Raw genomic sequence first — 15,745 nt, 5'->3', positions numbered from 1 at the left:
AAATGAAAGACCCAGCAGTGCAAGAGCATCTGCAGCCAGCAGTGGCAGGCAGGTAGCTGCCACCTGAAACAACTGTCTCATCTCACCTCCGGGAAGGGCCTGCCCTACAGGTACTACAGAGATCCTCTTCCTCCATCTTAAAAAAAAATTATAACCCACTTTCCCTTCAAGGATCTCTCACATGCTTGTTTTTATCCTCACAACCCTGTGAGGTAGGTTAGGCTGAGAGATACATGACTGGCCCAGAGTCACCCAATGAGTTTATTGGTTGAATGGAGGATTCAAACTTGGGTCTTCCAGGTCCTAGTCCAGCACTCTAACCACTGTACTATGCTGGCTCTCTCTTCTGCATCACATGATGGTAGTCTGTGATTTGTAGCAATTAGCAACACCTCTTGCCTACTTCTACCACAGTGCACTTCAGCACCAGATCTCATGATTGATTGATTAAATGGGATCAAGTTGGTGTTGACTCTTAGCAGTATGGACTCTTAGCAATCTCATATAGCATTTTCAAGGAGGGTGCTGGTAAACCCAACCATGACATAGTTCCATTTCATTTACTTCTCAGTTCTTGGCAGTGTCTATGTTCCCCCTCCAGTGCCAGTGTGTTCTTGAAGAGGAAATTAACAAAACTCTGATGTTGCAGTCATCAAGTGATAAATACACACATGTGGACTAAATATGCCAAGTGTAGCAAGCATGATGCCGAAGTCAAGGCATGTACGACAGTGGCAGCACCAAGCGAGAAAAACGAGGGGAGGAGGAAGCACAGATAGCGAAGTGAAAGTGGGGGCTTGTCCCCCCCCCGCGGCCCCCCCTGGAGCAGGGCCGGACTGACGGCACAGAGAGGGCGGTGGAATGTATGTGTGGAGGCGCCGAGTTTTGAGCAGAATGGGTATTTAAGAGTGGGAGTATTCACTGCTGCTGAATGCTACGGCACGCAGGGGTGCCCCAACAGCAGCGCAGGAGCCTCCAAACGGCTGGGCTGGGGAGGCAGGTGGCTGGACGCGCCGGAGCGTCCGAAGAACACGATAAGCTGGCGGCACACGCAGACCCTCGATCACGAGACGAGAGCGCTACTCTTCAGTCAAAGCAACACGCAGCCCGGCTAAGGCTTCCCCAACGCGCGCGCGCGGCTAGCCTGGAAAGAAGATGCCGGGGGCGGTGAGGAGGAGGGGCTAGAGGAAACTGTGACGCACGGTCATCTAAGCGTCCTGCGCGAGACCGCGGTTGAAAGAGGGAAGAGCGCATGAGCGCGTTTCCTTCTTTTCCTCCTCTGGTCCTCCGCACCCCCTCCCGTTCCACCCCAGCCCGGAAGTGACGCAGAGTGCCGGCTCGGCGAAGGTGGGTGGGGCCCCTGTGGCGGAAGCGGCTGGAGTCGGGCGGGTCCCCGGTGCGGCGCGCTTCTCAGCTAGGTGGTTCTCCCCTCCCCTGCCCCCCTGTTCCTCCTCCTCCTCCACCTCCTTCCCCGCCCGGCTTCCGTACCCCTCCTTACCTCGTCCCGCCCGCCCGTAGCCGTCGCCATGATCCTGCTGGAGGTCAACAACCGCATCATTGAGGAGACGCTGGCGCTCAAGTTCGAGGGCGCGGCCGCCGGGTGAGAGAGAGAGTGGGAGTGGCAGCGGCGGGGAGGGGTGGCGAAGTGGGGGTCCTGCTCGCGCGGCCGTCAGCCCAGCCGACCCCACGCCACGGGCTGCCTCCCTGCTGAGGGAGGTGGGCGAGGCTCCTTGGCGGCAGGGTGGGGATTCTGGGCCTACTTCCCACCCACATGCTTTGCCTCCCCTTCTTTCGAATGGCTGCATGAGGACTGGGCCTGGGTGGAGGTGGGCAGAGGACATTCAGCTTCCTCGTGGCCTGAGCCCAACGGCACTGGCGCGTGCAGCGCAGTGGCCTTCTTTAGCCGTCCAGCGCATGAGAGGCTCCTTAGTTGAACCATCGTCCCGATGTGGGTTTTTTGTATCTGTTCTCCCCCCCACTTAAAATAGTCAGAATGCTTGTACTCTACAGTAGGTGCCTAATATATTGAACATTGACATCGTTTTCTCGATTGATCTCCGGTGGGGAGCGGACCCTGTTAAAGGGAATTGCTTGCCACCGATTCAAATAATGGGCTCAATCGGAGGTAATCTCTCAAGAAAATAGTTGAATGAGGTAGTCAGGATTGCTGCATAGTAGACACCAGGATGGTTATGCCACACATGGGCACTTCCTGGATAGTAGTAAGAGGACACATAGGAGCAGAGCTTGTGGGAGTGCACTTTTCTCGGGCAGCTAACTTGCTCACCCTTGTTCTAATCAGGGTGTGTCCTTAGCTTATGTATACAGTACAATTTCCAGATTGTAAGAGTGGAATTATTCCAAGGAAACATCAAACATTCACTGGGGCTTCTGAGATGAGAATGCAGAATGAGGGGAGACATTTGGATTTGGGGTCAACAAAGAAGGCTGTGCAGCCCCATTTGTGGAAAGCTTTTCAAAATGGGCTGAATACATGATGACTTGAGCCTATGAAACCACTGCTTGACATGACTTTTCTAGTCTTGTCTTGGGTGCAGAATCTGTGGTGTTTTGTCTGTTCCTTATGTGGGTCCTTCCTGCATATTGCTGCAAGACCTCGTTTGAATTCACATGAGGTACTTTATATTGGGAGAAACTGCCTCATGTTTACATAGTTTAGATCCAGCATAGTTATGCCTTAAGTGCTGCTGAGTATGTACTCTTACTTAAGAACATACGTGCCTTGCAGGATCAGATTAAGGTTCATCTAGGCAAGGAGTGGCCGTGGTGTATGACAACTACAGTACACACTTGCTGTTTTTGTTAGCCACTTTGAGAAGCCTATTTTCAGATTAAAATGCAAGATGCAAATTTAATAACTGCTGTGCAGCCTGACAGCGCAAAAATCATTGCCTGTATTGTTGAGACTTTTGGACTTTTTTGGTTAGAGTCAGCAATTTCCAATTCATGGAGTATTTCCTGTAGATTCTTTTTTAAGAGTATGTGTCACATCTCTGATGCATTAGATGTAACCACAGCATTTGGTCAGCTTCGGCTTCTTAAATGCAGCAGTACTGTAATTTGTTATGCAGACCTTGCTTGCACATTACAAAACACTACATCATGTTGCTACTTGGAGAAGACATTTAAAAGGCTATATACATTCACTACTTAGTTATACTGTATACCTAGAGGCAGCAATACTAGCCAAGCTTACTGAATGCTCACATGTACCTCAGTACCATGTCCTGTACATCAGTGCAATATCCAATGGTGTTTATCATGGGATACTTCACATTTGTAGTCATGCATATTTTTAGCACTGTTGCTGCTTTAAGTAAATGCTTGTATATAAGAATTATCATGCAGATTGCACTAGTTATACCTAGTGGTGTGCGCCTGCCGGTTCAAAGATCAAGGGGATATCTTTAAGGACGGGGGAGGGTGTTCCAGTCCAGTGCCAGAGGGGGAAATGCAGTGGGAGGGGTAAGAGCACCCTTCCCCATCCTTAAAGACATCCACCCCACCTTCGAACCGCCGCATGTTCGAACCTGTAAAAGGGCCTCCGAACCACTTCGTGAAACATCCCTAGTTATACCTTGAGCAGAGGGGTATTTCATTTTTATCTTTCCTTACCTCCATGAAACTCAGGGCAGTGTACATGGCTCTCTTCCAGTGTTCCTTGTAACAGGGATTCCCAGATGTAGTTGACTACAACTCCCATAATCCCCAAGCAAAAGCCATTACAGCTGGAGATTCTGGGAGTCGTAGTTAATAGTTAACAACATCTGGGAATCCCTGTTACAAGGAACACTGTTCTCTTCCCTCCCCTGCCACTTACCCTCAAGCTTGTGAGATAGGTTAGGCCTAAAGGCCCAAGTTCACCCAGTATGCTTCATGACTGAGTGAGGAATTTCAACCTGGGACACCCAGTTACTATGTCATGCTATCTGAGGGCCCTTTCATGCATTATACCAAGGTTTGCCACATAATGGATTCAAGTCCCTATTGAGTATACAGTTGCAGATAAGTGCATATTGCTTTATCTTTTTATCCTGCCCTTCCAAGAATCTCAGGGTAGCCCCTGCTTTTTATTCTCTCACAGCCCTGTCAATTAGGCTAGTCCAAGAGCTGATGTCTGTCATGGTTCAGGAATCATGACATTCATGATTTCAGCTTTCCTGGCTGAGTAATGGTTTTAATGCAGGTTTCTCTGGTCCAAGTCTGACATTGTCCCCTTCACAATATATAGTAGTGTACACATTTGCAAATGCACATTTGCTGCACTCACACTTTACATGTATATTAAAAATGTAATGTGTATGAAGTGGCCTTTGCACTTATGAAACCGTTATTGAATTGCTTATGCATCAAGCAATATGATAAAATGGTTCCCTAGTATTATAGTACAATTAGTACCTTAGGTATATCAACAGACAGGAAGTTGTAGCTTCTGCATTTTTAAGCTTCTGGCTTCCGTGTCCAGACAAGCTCAGAGAAAATGAAGACAAAGATCTGAAATGATTAGCAAACTACTCGTTTCAGGCTGAGTCATTTCTCATAATATATAGGAGGAGTGCATAGAGGGAACTTTGCTTTCTGCTTGTATTAATTTAAGAAATACAGAACCCATCAACCAATTGTCCCACAATCTGTAGTGCTGCTCTTTTGAAAATAGATCACTGTTTGTTTTTAATTGGCAAGAGGTATATTGGCATCTCCCTCTCCTTGAAATCTTAACATTTCTTACAGCTGTAGAATGACAGGCATGAGCTGAGACCCCGTAGTTGCTTGTGCCATATTAATGTCTCTTTCTCCAGTACTTGGAGGTGGTGAAGTCTGTGGTTATGATTCTCTGCTACCATTTGAAACCTCTGTGCTCAGTTCCCAATTCTGTCATTTTTGTTGTTTGAACTAGGTCATGCCCCACTGCTGATAAAGCATGAAAAAACCTACCCTTATAATGGTTCACAAATAACACATTGTCATGAGATCAGACTAATACACTAGGTCTCAGACTCAACAGAATGTGCACAGAACCATTTAAAAAGGAAAAAATCTAAGAGCTCAGCTATTTGAGGATGCAAGTGCAAGGAGATAGTGAATCAGCACCATACTCCCTCTTCTGAATGGCTTATGGAGGTGAGGTCAGCTCTTTTAAAGAGCTGTATGCACAAGCCTGGTTGTTCAGATTTGAGCACCGGTTGACCTGTGTCATTCATCTTCTAGCTAGGAATATGCTCACAGAAGTGTGTTCCTGCGTGCATATAGCACCTGGCCGGATTAGAGTATATGTGTGGCTTGGATGTGAACCCATTGCAGCTAAGTAATATTTTATAGAAAAAAGGACAGGGTATACCGTATCTAAAAAGGTATGGCTTTGGCATCATCTTTTAGATCTGGTTTCTTGTCTACATATTGGTGAAAATGCTTGCTTAGTAATGCCCACGGGTGTTCTGGAACATCAAGCTAATGTGTTCTGTAAAAGAACAGATCTCCTTGGAGCAGTCCTGAATGCTATGCATTCCCAGCTATCAATGTTGGTGGGTGTATTGATCTGCGAGCATTATGCCCACACAGCTTATGCTGCGCTAAGTCACACCCTGCAGTACACATTAACTGTTTTGGCTCTTATTTATAGTGTTTTTATGGAGGGTTTCTGTTTGAGTCCCCTGCTAACTGAGGAAATAGGCAATTTTTAAAGTGGGGATTCTCTTGTTTCTTTTTTAGATTGTGAACCCTTTGGGGACAGTGGGCCATTTTATTTATTTATATCTATGTAAACCGCTCCGGGAACCTTGGTTGAAAAGTGATATATAAATATTTGTCATTTTTATCATCCTATTCGTAATCCCTCTTCTTCTCTGCTCACCCCCACTCCATTACTATTTATTTGAGAAAGTAGCACACAGAATCAAATAGTTCTAACTTTAGTACGAGCTTACAGCTCTTGATGTTTCATGCTAATTCAAAAAGCTGTTCCAGGAATTCCTTTTCAAATGGCTCTGTTCTGCAGATAACCCTTGTAGTATCAGATTTAATTTGGGATCTAAATTGTAGGTGATATTTTAACCAGCTTGGGGTGAAATCTACATCTGGATAAAATCACCAAGTAAGAAGTTTAAGGCTTTTGAAGCCCACCAAGCAGCAGCTGGCCAGAAGCCACTGCACATTAGCTATATGCACAACTGGTTAGTTTGCAAGATGTCCTTAAAGTCTTCCAACAATTGGCTAGGCATAGATTTTGTTCAAGCTATAGCTTGGTAACAGCTAGTAACTTTCTCTTCTGCTATGGAATCCTACAGCGTAGCAGAATACTAGCAAAATTGTTGCTTCCACAGTTGGGATTTGTTGACACATTACTTTTTTGACACAGATAATGTGTGTTTGAAAACATAACACATGAAGATGTCCTTGGAATTTGCTTAAAATTAGGTGAATTATATTGCCGAAGTTACCCTGACTTGATCCTGCATACTACTGGGTCAGTTGAATGCACTGTTTCTGTGAAGCCTTTAATCTGGGAAATCCAAATTGTTCTACAAAGAATAAGTGTAAACTTACAAGAACTACTGTACAAATGACGGAGGCAAACTGGCTGAAGTAGGATGGTACAGCAGTGGAAGAGGTAGACTAGTGCCATAAACACCAGGTTGACTTTCCTTGCCTCTGATAATGCAACTCTCTATATGCTTTATCAGGAGCAGTCTGCTTATGAATGTAAACATGTTTTCTTGACAACAAATTCCAGTGCCTTTAGTGTGGGGTTCGACAATTCCCAGGCACCCGTTTGGCCATGGCACCTGGAAATTAAGTATGGCGTCTGAGCCAGGAGATGGGTGGATGTGACCAGGAGGAGTGAGCATCAAAGTTGGAGTGGGCTGCTCCCTCCTGTGGTCTTGTTGGTACCTCACCTGTCTGAGCCAGACAAATGCAACCAGTAGTAGTAATAAGTAAGGAAGGTGGGGAGTACACGGAGGGTGTTGCTGGTAGGCAAGCAGTGAGTCTATCCCATCTCAATTGGGCCACAGAACAATCTAGCTTCTAAATGTTGGGACTGGCTTCTAAAATCAAAGAAAATTTAAGGCCTGCTTTAGTGGGACTTTCTTTCAAGTATGCATGCTCAGGACTGTAACATGAGAGTCTGTCAGTTCTGGACTTCCCCATGCTCCTGTGTGTCCCCCATGTTTCTGCCCTATGTGGAAGATTTTTAAGTGGGATATTGCTAATGTTTTGTTTGTGAATGCATGGCCATGGAACAGTTTCACTGGTCCACTCTTGTGTTGTAATTTCCTGTTTAAATGTGTGTTTGGCACAGCTCGATTACCAGATTCCACCATAATCTATATTTATTACTACATCCTGTCCTACAGTTCCCCAAAGTACTGCAGACTCTGTGGAATATAAACCAACCCCCCTGTGTAGTGCAAGCTGTAAGCCTTTAAATGGCTCTTTTTGTTGTCCTTCAGGGACAGGAGATTAGATTGGCCTGGAATCCTCAATTTCCTTTATTATTCAGGCCAGTTGTTAATTGTGAACTGAGTGGTCTATTTATTAGTCTGCCTATTCCCGATATGCCCTCCTGTGTGCCCTTTGCCCCCCCCCCCCACTTTGTCCCATGTAGCAGATGTGATGCAAGTTCTGAACAAGATACATAGTTATCTCTTTTCCTATTTTATTAATTTACAGTTAGTCTGAGGCATTTGGCTTGTATCCGAATGAAAATTGTGGGAATGCTGTCGGGTGGGGATTTGACGTTTGGTTTTAAGCATGTGCTGGCTTAGAGCCATCCTATCTGCCAGTCTCTCTTTTCTGTGGCTTTGGGGACCAAAAAGTCTGATTGAGAGGTCAGAAAGTGCAACTTAGTTTTAAAATCATATGCACCAGTCATTGGTTGAAGGGAGACAGAGGGCTGCTGGGAGAGATTAAGCTGGCAAGAACCCTTTCTCATCATCTCTAACATTAGGTAGATGTGCTTGGAATCCGATTCAGAGATGATTTAAATGACCTGGACTCAGTGCCTGTTAATGTTAATGGGGGAAACAGATAGCTGCCTTTGGCTGAAGCTGCTGCTGTTTTTAGCCTTCAGGTTCAGATGAGCTTGTCAAAAACAGGCCTGTCTTGTATTCAGCATTGGTTACAGGAAGGGAGCTGACTGCTGGATAGTATTTTTGGTTTGTGAGCCTTTTTTTGTTTGCTCCTTAGGGCAGAACGCAGTGAAAAGAAAAGCTCCCTGTGTCCTCACATTTCAGGTGGCTTGCACTGTAGGAGGCTCATAAAGGAATAGGAGGATAAAGAGAAACTCACTGTAGCAGAAAGCAGTGCTTTGTTGGAAACTTTGAAGATATGCACAGCCCTGTTAGGTAGTCTAGCTTCATGGAGTAATTAGAATTGGGAAGGGAGTTGTCAGGATCAGCAAATGGAGTAAAACGTATCTTATGCCAAAATTAAAAATCCAGGCCTTGTGTGTATGGTACTTAGAGATGAATAGCACTAAAATTGCCTAAAGCTCTTTGGAAGCTGTGAGGCTTTGTCACTTATTCATATGGTCCAGAACTCTGTGCTTTACAGTTGTGTGTGCCACCATGATGTATGTAAACCAGCTCATGGTTTCTCAGCTTCAGTCATGGAGGTTTGCCAGAAGTGCGTTTGACAGAAGTGTGTGTTTTTATAATGAGTCATCCTGGAAACCTCAGGCATACTAAGTTGTCCATTAGCAGCATCAAGGTCTGTGAGCTATACTTCATCCCTTAAGTGTGGTAGCCAGTGTGTTCTCTAATTTTTTTCATCTGTGTGTGGAATGAGTTTTGTTCTGGGCGGCACTATCAAGGCAGTGTGTGTGCACATGCATTCAGAATGGGACCTTGCTGATTCAACCTGAGCAGGATCTAAAATTGACAGAGCGGACATCAAAAACTGTGTGAGCCACAGGGAACACTTAGAGGGAACACTGGCAGTAGCAAGTACTAAGCAGTCCTAGGAGGTTCCTCTTTCACAGGTTCAGTTGTGTATCCTGACATCTTCTTAGGTAATAATATCTTAAGAGGAAAAAGCAACTTAATATACATCTGAAATAAGCTGTGCTAGCATAACCTAAATAGCAAAACTCTTCTTTAATAGATCTCAAATACAAGTATATAAAATCCCAAAAGACATGGGACATTGCATCCCTTGGAATGGAAGAAGGCAGCTAATGATTATAACAGTTGTAATCTAGTAATAGCTGTTAGGTATAAAAGATGAGTGGATATATTTGTCTAGAAAACAAGTCCAAAGATATATAAACATGAGCAAAGAATTCACTCTTTGCTGTTGTGGAGAAATAATTGACCTAAGGGATATACAAAGCTTTCAGTTGCACAATAGCTTATTAAAGATGCAGTTACATACTTTCAGATTTTTAAAATTTATATGCAAGATTCTTTATCCAAAACTGTATTCTGTAGTTGCATTATATGAGAGTGAAACGATTGGGCACATAATCAAGCATTAATAGGAGGAGAGCTGGTCCTGTGGTAGCAAGCATGAATTGTCCCCTTTGCTAATCAGGGTCTGCCCTGGTTTGCACTTGAATGAGAGACTAGATGTGAGCATTGTAATATATTCCCTTTAGGATATGCGGCTGCTCTGGGAGGAGCATATGCATGCTTGCAGGCAGAAGGTTCCAAGTTCCCTCCCTGGCATCTCTAAGATAGGGCTGAGAGAGACTCCTGCCTGTAACCTTGGAGAAGTTGCTGCCAGTCTGTGCAGATGATACTGAACTAGATGGACCTGGACAAGATACTGAGTCAGACCATTGGTCTATCTAGCTCAGTATTGTTTTCACAGACTGGCAGCGGCTTCTCCAAGGTTGTAGGTCTGACTCTGTATTTGTCAGCTTTCTATGTTCCTATGTTGGATTTGGCCATTATAACTTTAAAGATAAGCTTGAAAACATATGGGTGACACCTGGTGAAATCTCAGATGCAGCAGAAGCAAGATGTCAGTGGCAATAAAGGACTTTGTATTGCTAATCCTGGCAGAAGTAGACATTTTGATGGAAGAAATGCAAGTATATGCAAATAGATTTGTTGCCTGATTGATTCAGGGCTCAAATATTACTTTTTCCTTAGAGATTTGTGTATGTGTTGTTTGTATTGCAGGCATGCATCAGAGTATGTAATGACTATTTGAGAGATACAAAGTTCTATTTTGTGTGCACCAAGAGTAATATATATTTTCCTAGATTTATAGGAAACCCCATAGCTTCAACACAGGAAGTGCTAAAATGGCTTTGACTAGGATTTTGAGGTCTGGCACAATAAACAGAAAGGGCCCGCAACAAGGTGGATGGACTTGATTACGAAAGCAATGAATGCACCATTGAGAGACCTTAAAGGCCAAGTTGAAGACAGATCATCCTGGAGAGAGTCTTATCTATTTGGTCGCTAAGAGTCGACACCGACTTGACGGCACTCAATCAATTAATCATAGGAGAACCTTGCTGAAACAAGGCATATTGTGGCTGAGTTAAGAATGCTTGAGAAGCACCCAACATGTTAGCCATTTTATTCTGAGAGTCACTGTACCCATTTAGTGCCTGACACAGGAGTTTGGACTTGAAAGACCAGCTGCTACATTGGCCTAGTGGAGCATTGAGAGCAAGGAGACACCCCTGTTAAGAAGTCGACTTCCAAACTGAATCTGGCCTCTTCGTAGTCCACTCTTTCTTGCTTCTCCCTACCATGGATTCCTTTCCACATGTGTCATTTGTGTTTCTGTCCTTCTCAGTTTCTCATCTGAGACACTGCCCGGGAAGGGGAAGTGGACAGAGAGTGAAGCAAAAGAGAGCACTTACCTCCTTGCTCCTCTGTATTTTGCCCTATTCAGACATTATGTTGTACGGGTATAGATATATCTGTATATTCGTACATGTGTTTGTGTGAATGACTGTACTTGTGTTCATTTTAAAAGTGGACCTGGATACAGATCCCTCAAATGCATGGTACAGATAGGAGATGTGTTCAGTATAATGTGTAAATGACTGTACCTTTGTACATTGCACACCCATACGAAGAACATGATGTCTTCTCTAGTTTAAGCAACCAAGGAGAGCAGGCACTGAGTAACAGTGATACATTCTCCACACTCCTGAGCTGCTCTGCAGTCCCACCTCCTATAATATTGCATAGTATGGTGTAAAAGCTGAGTGGGCGGAGCAGGGGAGAGAAGCTTGCAACTTGCTAGCTGAGAAGTTTAAAAATGTGTGAGCTGTGTGTTTGTGCATGTTATAGTCACTGAAGCAAGGAGGCTTGAATGGCTCTCCCCCACTGCTTTTGGGGAAGTGTTCTTATGTACTCATAGAGGACAGGTCTATCAATGGCTACTAGTCTGGTGGCTGTGGGCCACCTCCAGCAGTCTCCTCTCTGATTTTTTTCATCTGTGTGCAGAATAAGTTTTGTTCTGGGCGGTAGTATCAAGGCAGTGTGTGCACACCTGCATTCAGAGTGGGGCCTTCCTGATTCCACCTGAGCGGGATCTAAAATTAACTGTGCGGACATTAAAAAAAGAGGGAACACTGACCTCCAGCCTCAGAGGCATGATGCCGCTAAATACCAGTTGCAGGGGAGCAACAGCAAGAGAGAGGGCATGCCCTCACCTCTTGCCAGTGGGCTCCCCAGACACATCTGGAACATAGGAAGCTGCCATATACTGAGTCAGACCATTGGTTTATCTAGCTCAGTATTGTCTTCACAGACTGACAGCGGCTTCTCCAATGTTGTAGGCAGGAATCTCTCTCAGACCTATCTTGGAGATGCTGCCAGGGAGGGAACTTTAAACCTTCTGCTCTTCCCAGAGCGGTCCCATCCCCTGAGGGGAATATCTTATACAGTGCTCACACTTCTAGCCTCCTATTCATATGCAGCCAGGGCAGACCCTGCTTAGTTAAGGGGACAAGTCATGCTTGCTACCACAAGACCAGCTCTGTGTGAAACAGGATGCTGGACTAGACAGGCCTTTGGCCGGATCCAGCAGGGCTGTTCTTATGTACTTTCTAAAGCTGCTTGCCATATCTCCTTGCTTGGCTCCTACATTTCCTATTAGCTTTTACTGCATTCTCTAAAGGGCATAAGAGTACATTATATATAAATAAACGATGATAGCTCTTGTGCTCTGTGTTTGTGACCACAAAATCTGGCTCTCTTCAGAAAGGAGTTTTAGAATCTCTGATCAAGATTCTGGGTGTGACTTGTTTTAATCTGCTAATGCATCCATGCAATTGTGTTCACATGAGCTTTGCATTTGTAGTAAATTTGGTGAGCTTGCTTGAATAGATATTTATGCTTCTCCCCACACCCCACCTGAAAACTTCTAAAATTGGGAGAGATGTCATTTGTTCATAGCTTCCTGCTTCTAGCTAGTGTAACACCCTTGCTGTGCCATTCCTAGACTGTCCGCCATACTTAATTTGTGATTTGATGAGTGCAGATGGGTTCACTTTCTGGTCTGAGTTGATAACCAGTGAAGAGAGATTAATTTGATTGGATGTGGGAATTGCTCCAACCCCAAGTTAGAAAAAGGGATCTGACTTGTTAAGTGATAGGACTATAGTCTTTCAAGCTCCAGCTGAATAGGCAAGGATTAAAATGAGAATGGTTTGCAGGTAAGGAGAAATAATTTCCGATGTAAGAAGCAGACTGTGACACACTTGCATTAGTTCTGCTTAGTTATCTTTGTTCCTCTTATCCATTCTTCTGATAAAGGCCTTCTAGAGAACCATAAACTGCTCAGAAGCATAGAGACTTCATATTACATTGCTGGCATGGATGAAAAGGAGAATGCCAAAACAAAAAGATAAGACACTGTGCTGTTAGGATTGAGAGTTTGTCATTTAGTGCCATTTCCAGACATAGCTTAATAAAATGTTGCACTACAGTACATGCAAAAGAGCAAGAACCAGGAACTCTTCAGATTAAAAGTCTATGTGTTGCCTTCTCCCATGCAAACCACAGTACTGAAAGGATGTGATTCAGAAACCGTGTTTGTCTTTTGCTATAACTTGCAAAATTATTATATTATTGCTATATGGCAAGTTAGAACTGTCTTTTGCAATTTCCAGTTGCCTGCGATTCAGAATGAGCCCTGAACAAAGACTTGCTAAATCTGAACAAAAACTTGTTTAAATATTATTTCACAAAGATTGGGAGGAAAACTAGCATATGGCAGGCGTTCTCTAGACCTGAAGGTTGTTTATAGGAACATAGGATGTGGATGTGATGTTGAGGGCCGTGAGGCTGTTATTCTTGGGGGACTTTAATGTCCATACTGTGGCCACCTTGTCTGGTGCAGCTCTTTAAAAAGCCCTCATTGGAACCAGATGATTTAAATCACTTTCAACCAATTTCCAACATTCCCTTCTTGGTCAAGGTGTGTAGCCATGGTGCTATCTCTGCTCAGGCAGCCCTGGATGAATCTGATTGCTTAGATCCTTTCCAGTCTGGCTTCCGATGTGGTTACAGGAAGGACACTGCCTTGGTTTCCCTGGTGGATGACCTATGCTGGGAGATAGAGGGAGTGTTACTCTGTTGATTCTCCTGGACCTCTTAGTGGCTTTTGATACCATTGACCATGGTATCCTTCTGGGTTGTCTCTCCAGGTTGGAACTTGGGGGCACGGTTATACGGTGGCTCTGCTCCTACCTGGAGGATCTTATTCAGAAAGTGGTGCTGGGGCATGCCTGTTCCACCCCTTGGCCTTTGACTTATGGGATGCCACAGGGATCTATTCTGTTCCCTATGCTGTTTAACATTTACATGAAATCTCTGGAAGAGGTCCTCCGTAGGTGTGGGCTGCGGTGCCATCAATATGTTGATGACACGTAGCTCTACATATCGTTTAAATCGGCAGACACCAGGGAGGCAGTGGATGTTCTGAACCAGGGCTTGGAGGCTGTTATGGACTGAATGGGGACAAATAAGCTGAAACTTAATCCACATAAGAGGGAAGTGCTCAGGATTGGTAACACTGATCATCCGAGTAGTGAGGAAAATCTGGTCTTTCCCCTCTGAAAGACAAAGTCTGCAGCTTGGGGATGTTTCTGCATCCAACACTATCCTTGGAGGCACTGGCAGCGGTGGTGTGCTGAGGTGCTTTTTACCAGCTATGGCTGGTACACCAGCTGAGATCCTACTTGGAGAAGTCAAACCTGACCTCAGTCACTCATGCTCTGATCACATCCAGATTGGACTACTGCAGGCTAGCTCAACTTTGCCACCCACCAGCTATTTTTGGACTACGACTCCCATAATCCTCAGCCACAGTGGCCAATAGGAGGGCTGACATTGCAGGAGGGCCGAAGTTGAGTAGGCCTGGACTACTGTAATGCATTCTACGTGGGGCTGCCCTTAAAGATGGTTTGGAAGCTTCAGCTGGTCCAGAATAGTGGTGAGTCCGAACCAGTCCGGCGGCCATTCTAAGGAATGGCCGAACTGCCGGACCAGTTCGGCTCTTGGTGGTTCGGGTCCGGGTGGGGGGTATGACTTTAAGGGCGGGAGGGCTTGCTTACCCCTCCCACCTCTTCGGCCCCCTCCAGCACCCGTATTTAACTTAAAAGCGGGGCGCTGGAAACCAGCCGCCGCCGCTACCCGCCGCCCCCCTGAGCAGATTAACAATTAAGGGTGCCCCTGCCGTCGCCCGCCAGCCTGCCAGCCCTCCCTCCCTCCCAGCTGCCCGCCCGCCCGAGTGTGTCCTTACCCAATGCTTGACGTAAACGAGAGGAGCTACCGAACGGAGCTCCTCTCGTTAGCAAGGCCTCCAGAAGACTGAAGGCGCTTTGCGCGCATGCGCGCGCCGCAAAGGACGCGGAAGGCCTGGTCTACCCGCCGGGAAAAGGCCGGGTAGACCGGGCCTCCGGCGTCCTTTGCGGCGCGCGCATGCACGCAAAGCGCCTTCAGTCTTCTGGAGGCCTTGCTAACGAGAGGAGCTCCGTTCGGTAGCTCCTCTCGTTTACTTCAAGCATTGGGTAAGGACACACTCGGGCGGGCGGGCAGCTGGGAGGGAGGGCGGGCGGGCGGGCGGGCGGGCGACGGCAGGGGCACCCTTAATTGTTAATCTGCTCGGGGGGGCGGCGGTAGCGGCGGCGGGGGTGGCTGGTTTCCAGCTCCCCACTTTTAAGTTAAATACGGGCGCTGGAGGGGGCCGAAGAGGCGGGAGGGGTAAGCAAGCCCTCCCGCCCTAAAAGAAAGGTCCCCCCGTCGGTACTGGGCCAGACCGTGCACATCCCTAGTCCAGAATGCTGCTGCAAGAATGCTCATGAGTGTTATGGTACCCATCCATCCTGAGTGTTATGATACCCATCATAAACCAGCCGCATTGGTTACAGGTCTGCTTCTGGGCTAGATTCAAGGTAGTGTTCTTGACCTTTAAAGTTCTGCATGACTTGGGGCAAGATTATCTGTTGGACCGCATTCACCCATATGAACCTACCAGGGCCCTCCGCTCATCATCTCAGGCCCTGCCACTGACAGAGATCCAGTGGGTGGGGACTAGACAGGGTCTTAATGTTGTGAGCCGCCCTGAGCAATAGTGTACTGGAGGGACAGGGTAGAAATATTTTAAATAAATAGCAACCTAGGAAGCTGCCTTAAATCAAGTCAGGATTCAAATGACAACCCAACAGATTCAATAAATGCAAAAAATGCATGAAAAATGAAATATATTAACCTGAACTGTATCATTAATAATAGAATCAGAAAGAAATAGTGAT

General features: G+C 45.8%; 1 protein-coding gene across 2 annotated transcripts in view; it reads left to right on the top strand.

Moving 5' to 3' along the window:
* The first annotated feature begins 1,246 nt into the window (after positions 1-1,246).
* Positions 1,247-15,745, top strand: part of ARPC2 (actin related protein 2/3 complex subunit 2) — a 38,364-nt gene continuing 23,865 nt past the window's right edge. Inside the window, exon 1 of one of the 2 annotated variants that reach the window (XM_053252697.1) lies at positions 1,247-1,347. Coding sequence is in view for 1 of the 2 variants with exons in the window: in XM_053252686.1 (XP_053108661.1) it covers positions 1,527-1,600 (74 nt within the window). In the remaining variant the exon portion in view is untranslated. The other variant, XM_053252686.1, reaches the window with a different exon arrangement.

This window comes from Hemicordylus capensis, chromosome 1 (assembly GCF_027244095.1).
Source record: "Hemicordylus capensis ecotype Gifberg chromosome 1, rHemCap1.1.pri, whole genome shotgun sequence".
NCBI lineage: Eukaryota > Metazoa > Chordata > Lepidosauria > Squamata > Cordylidae > Hemicordylus > Hemicordylus capensis.
This window is presented reverse-complemented; position numbering and strand designations above follow the sequence as displayed.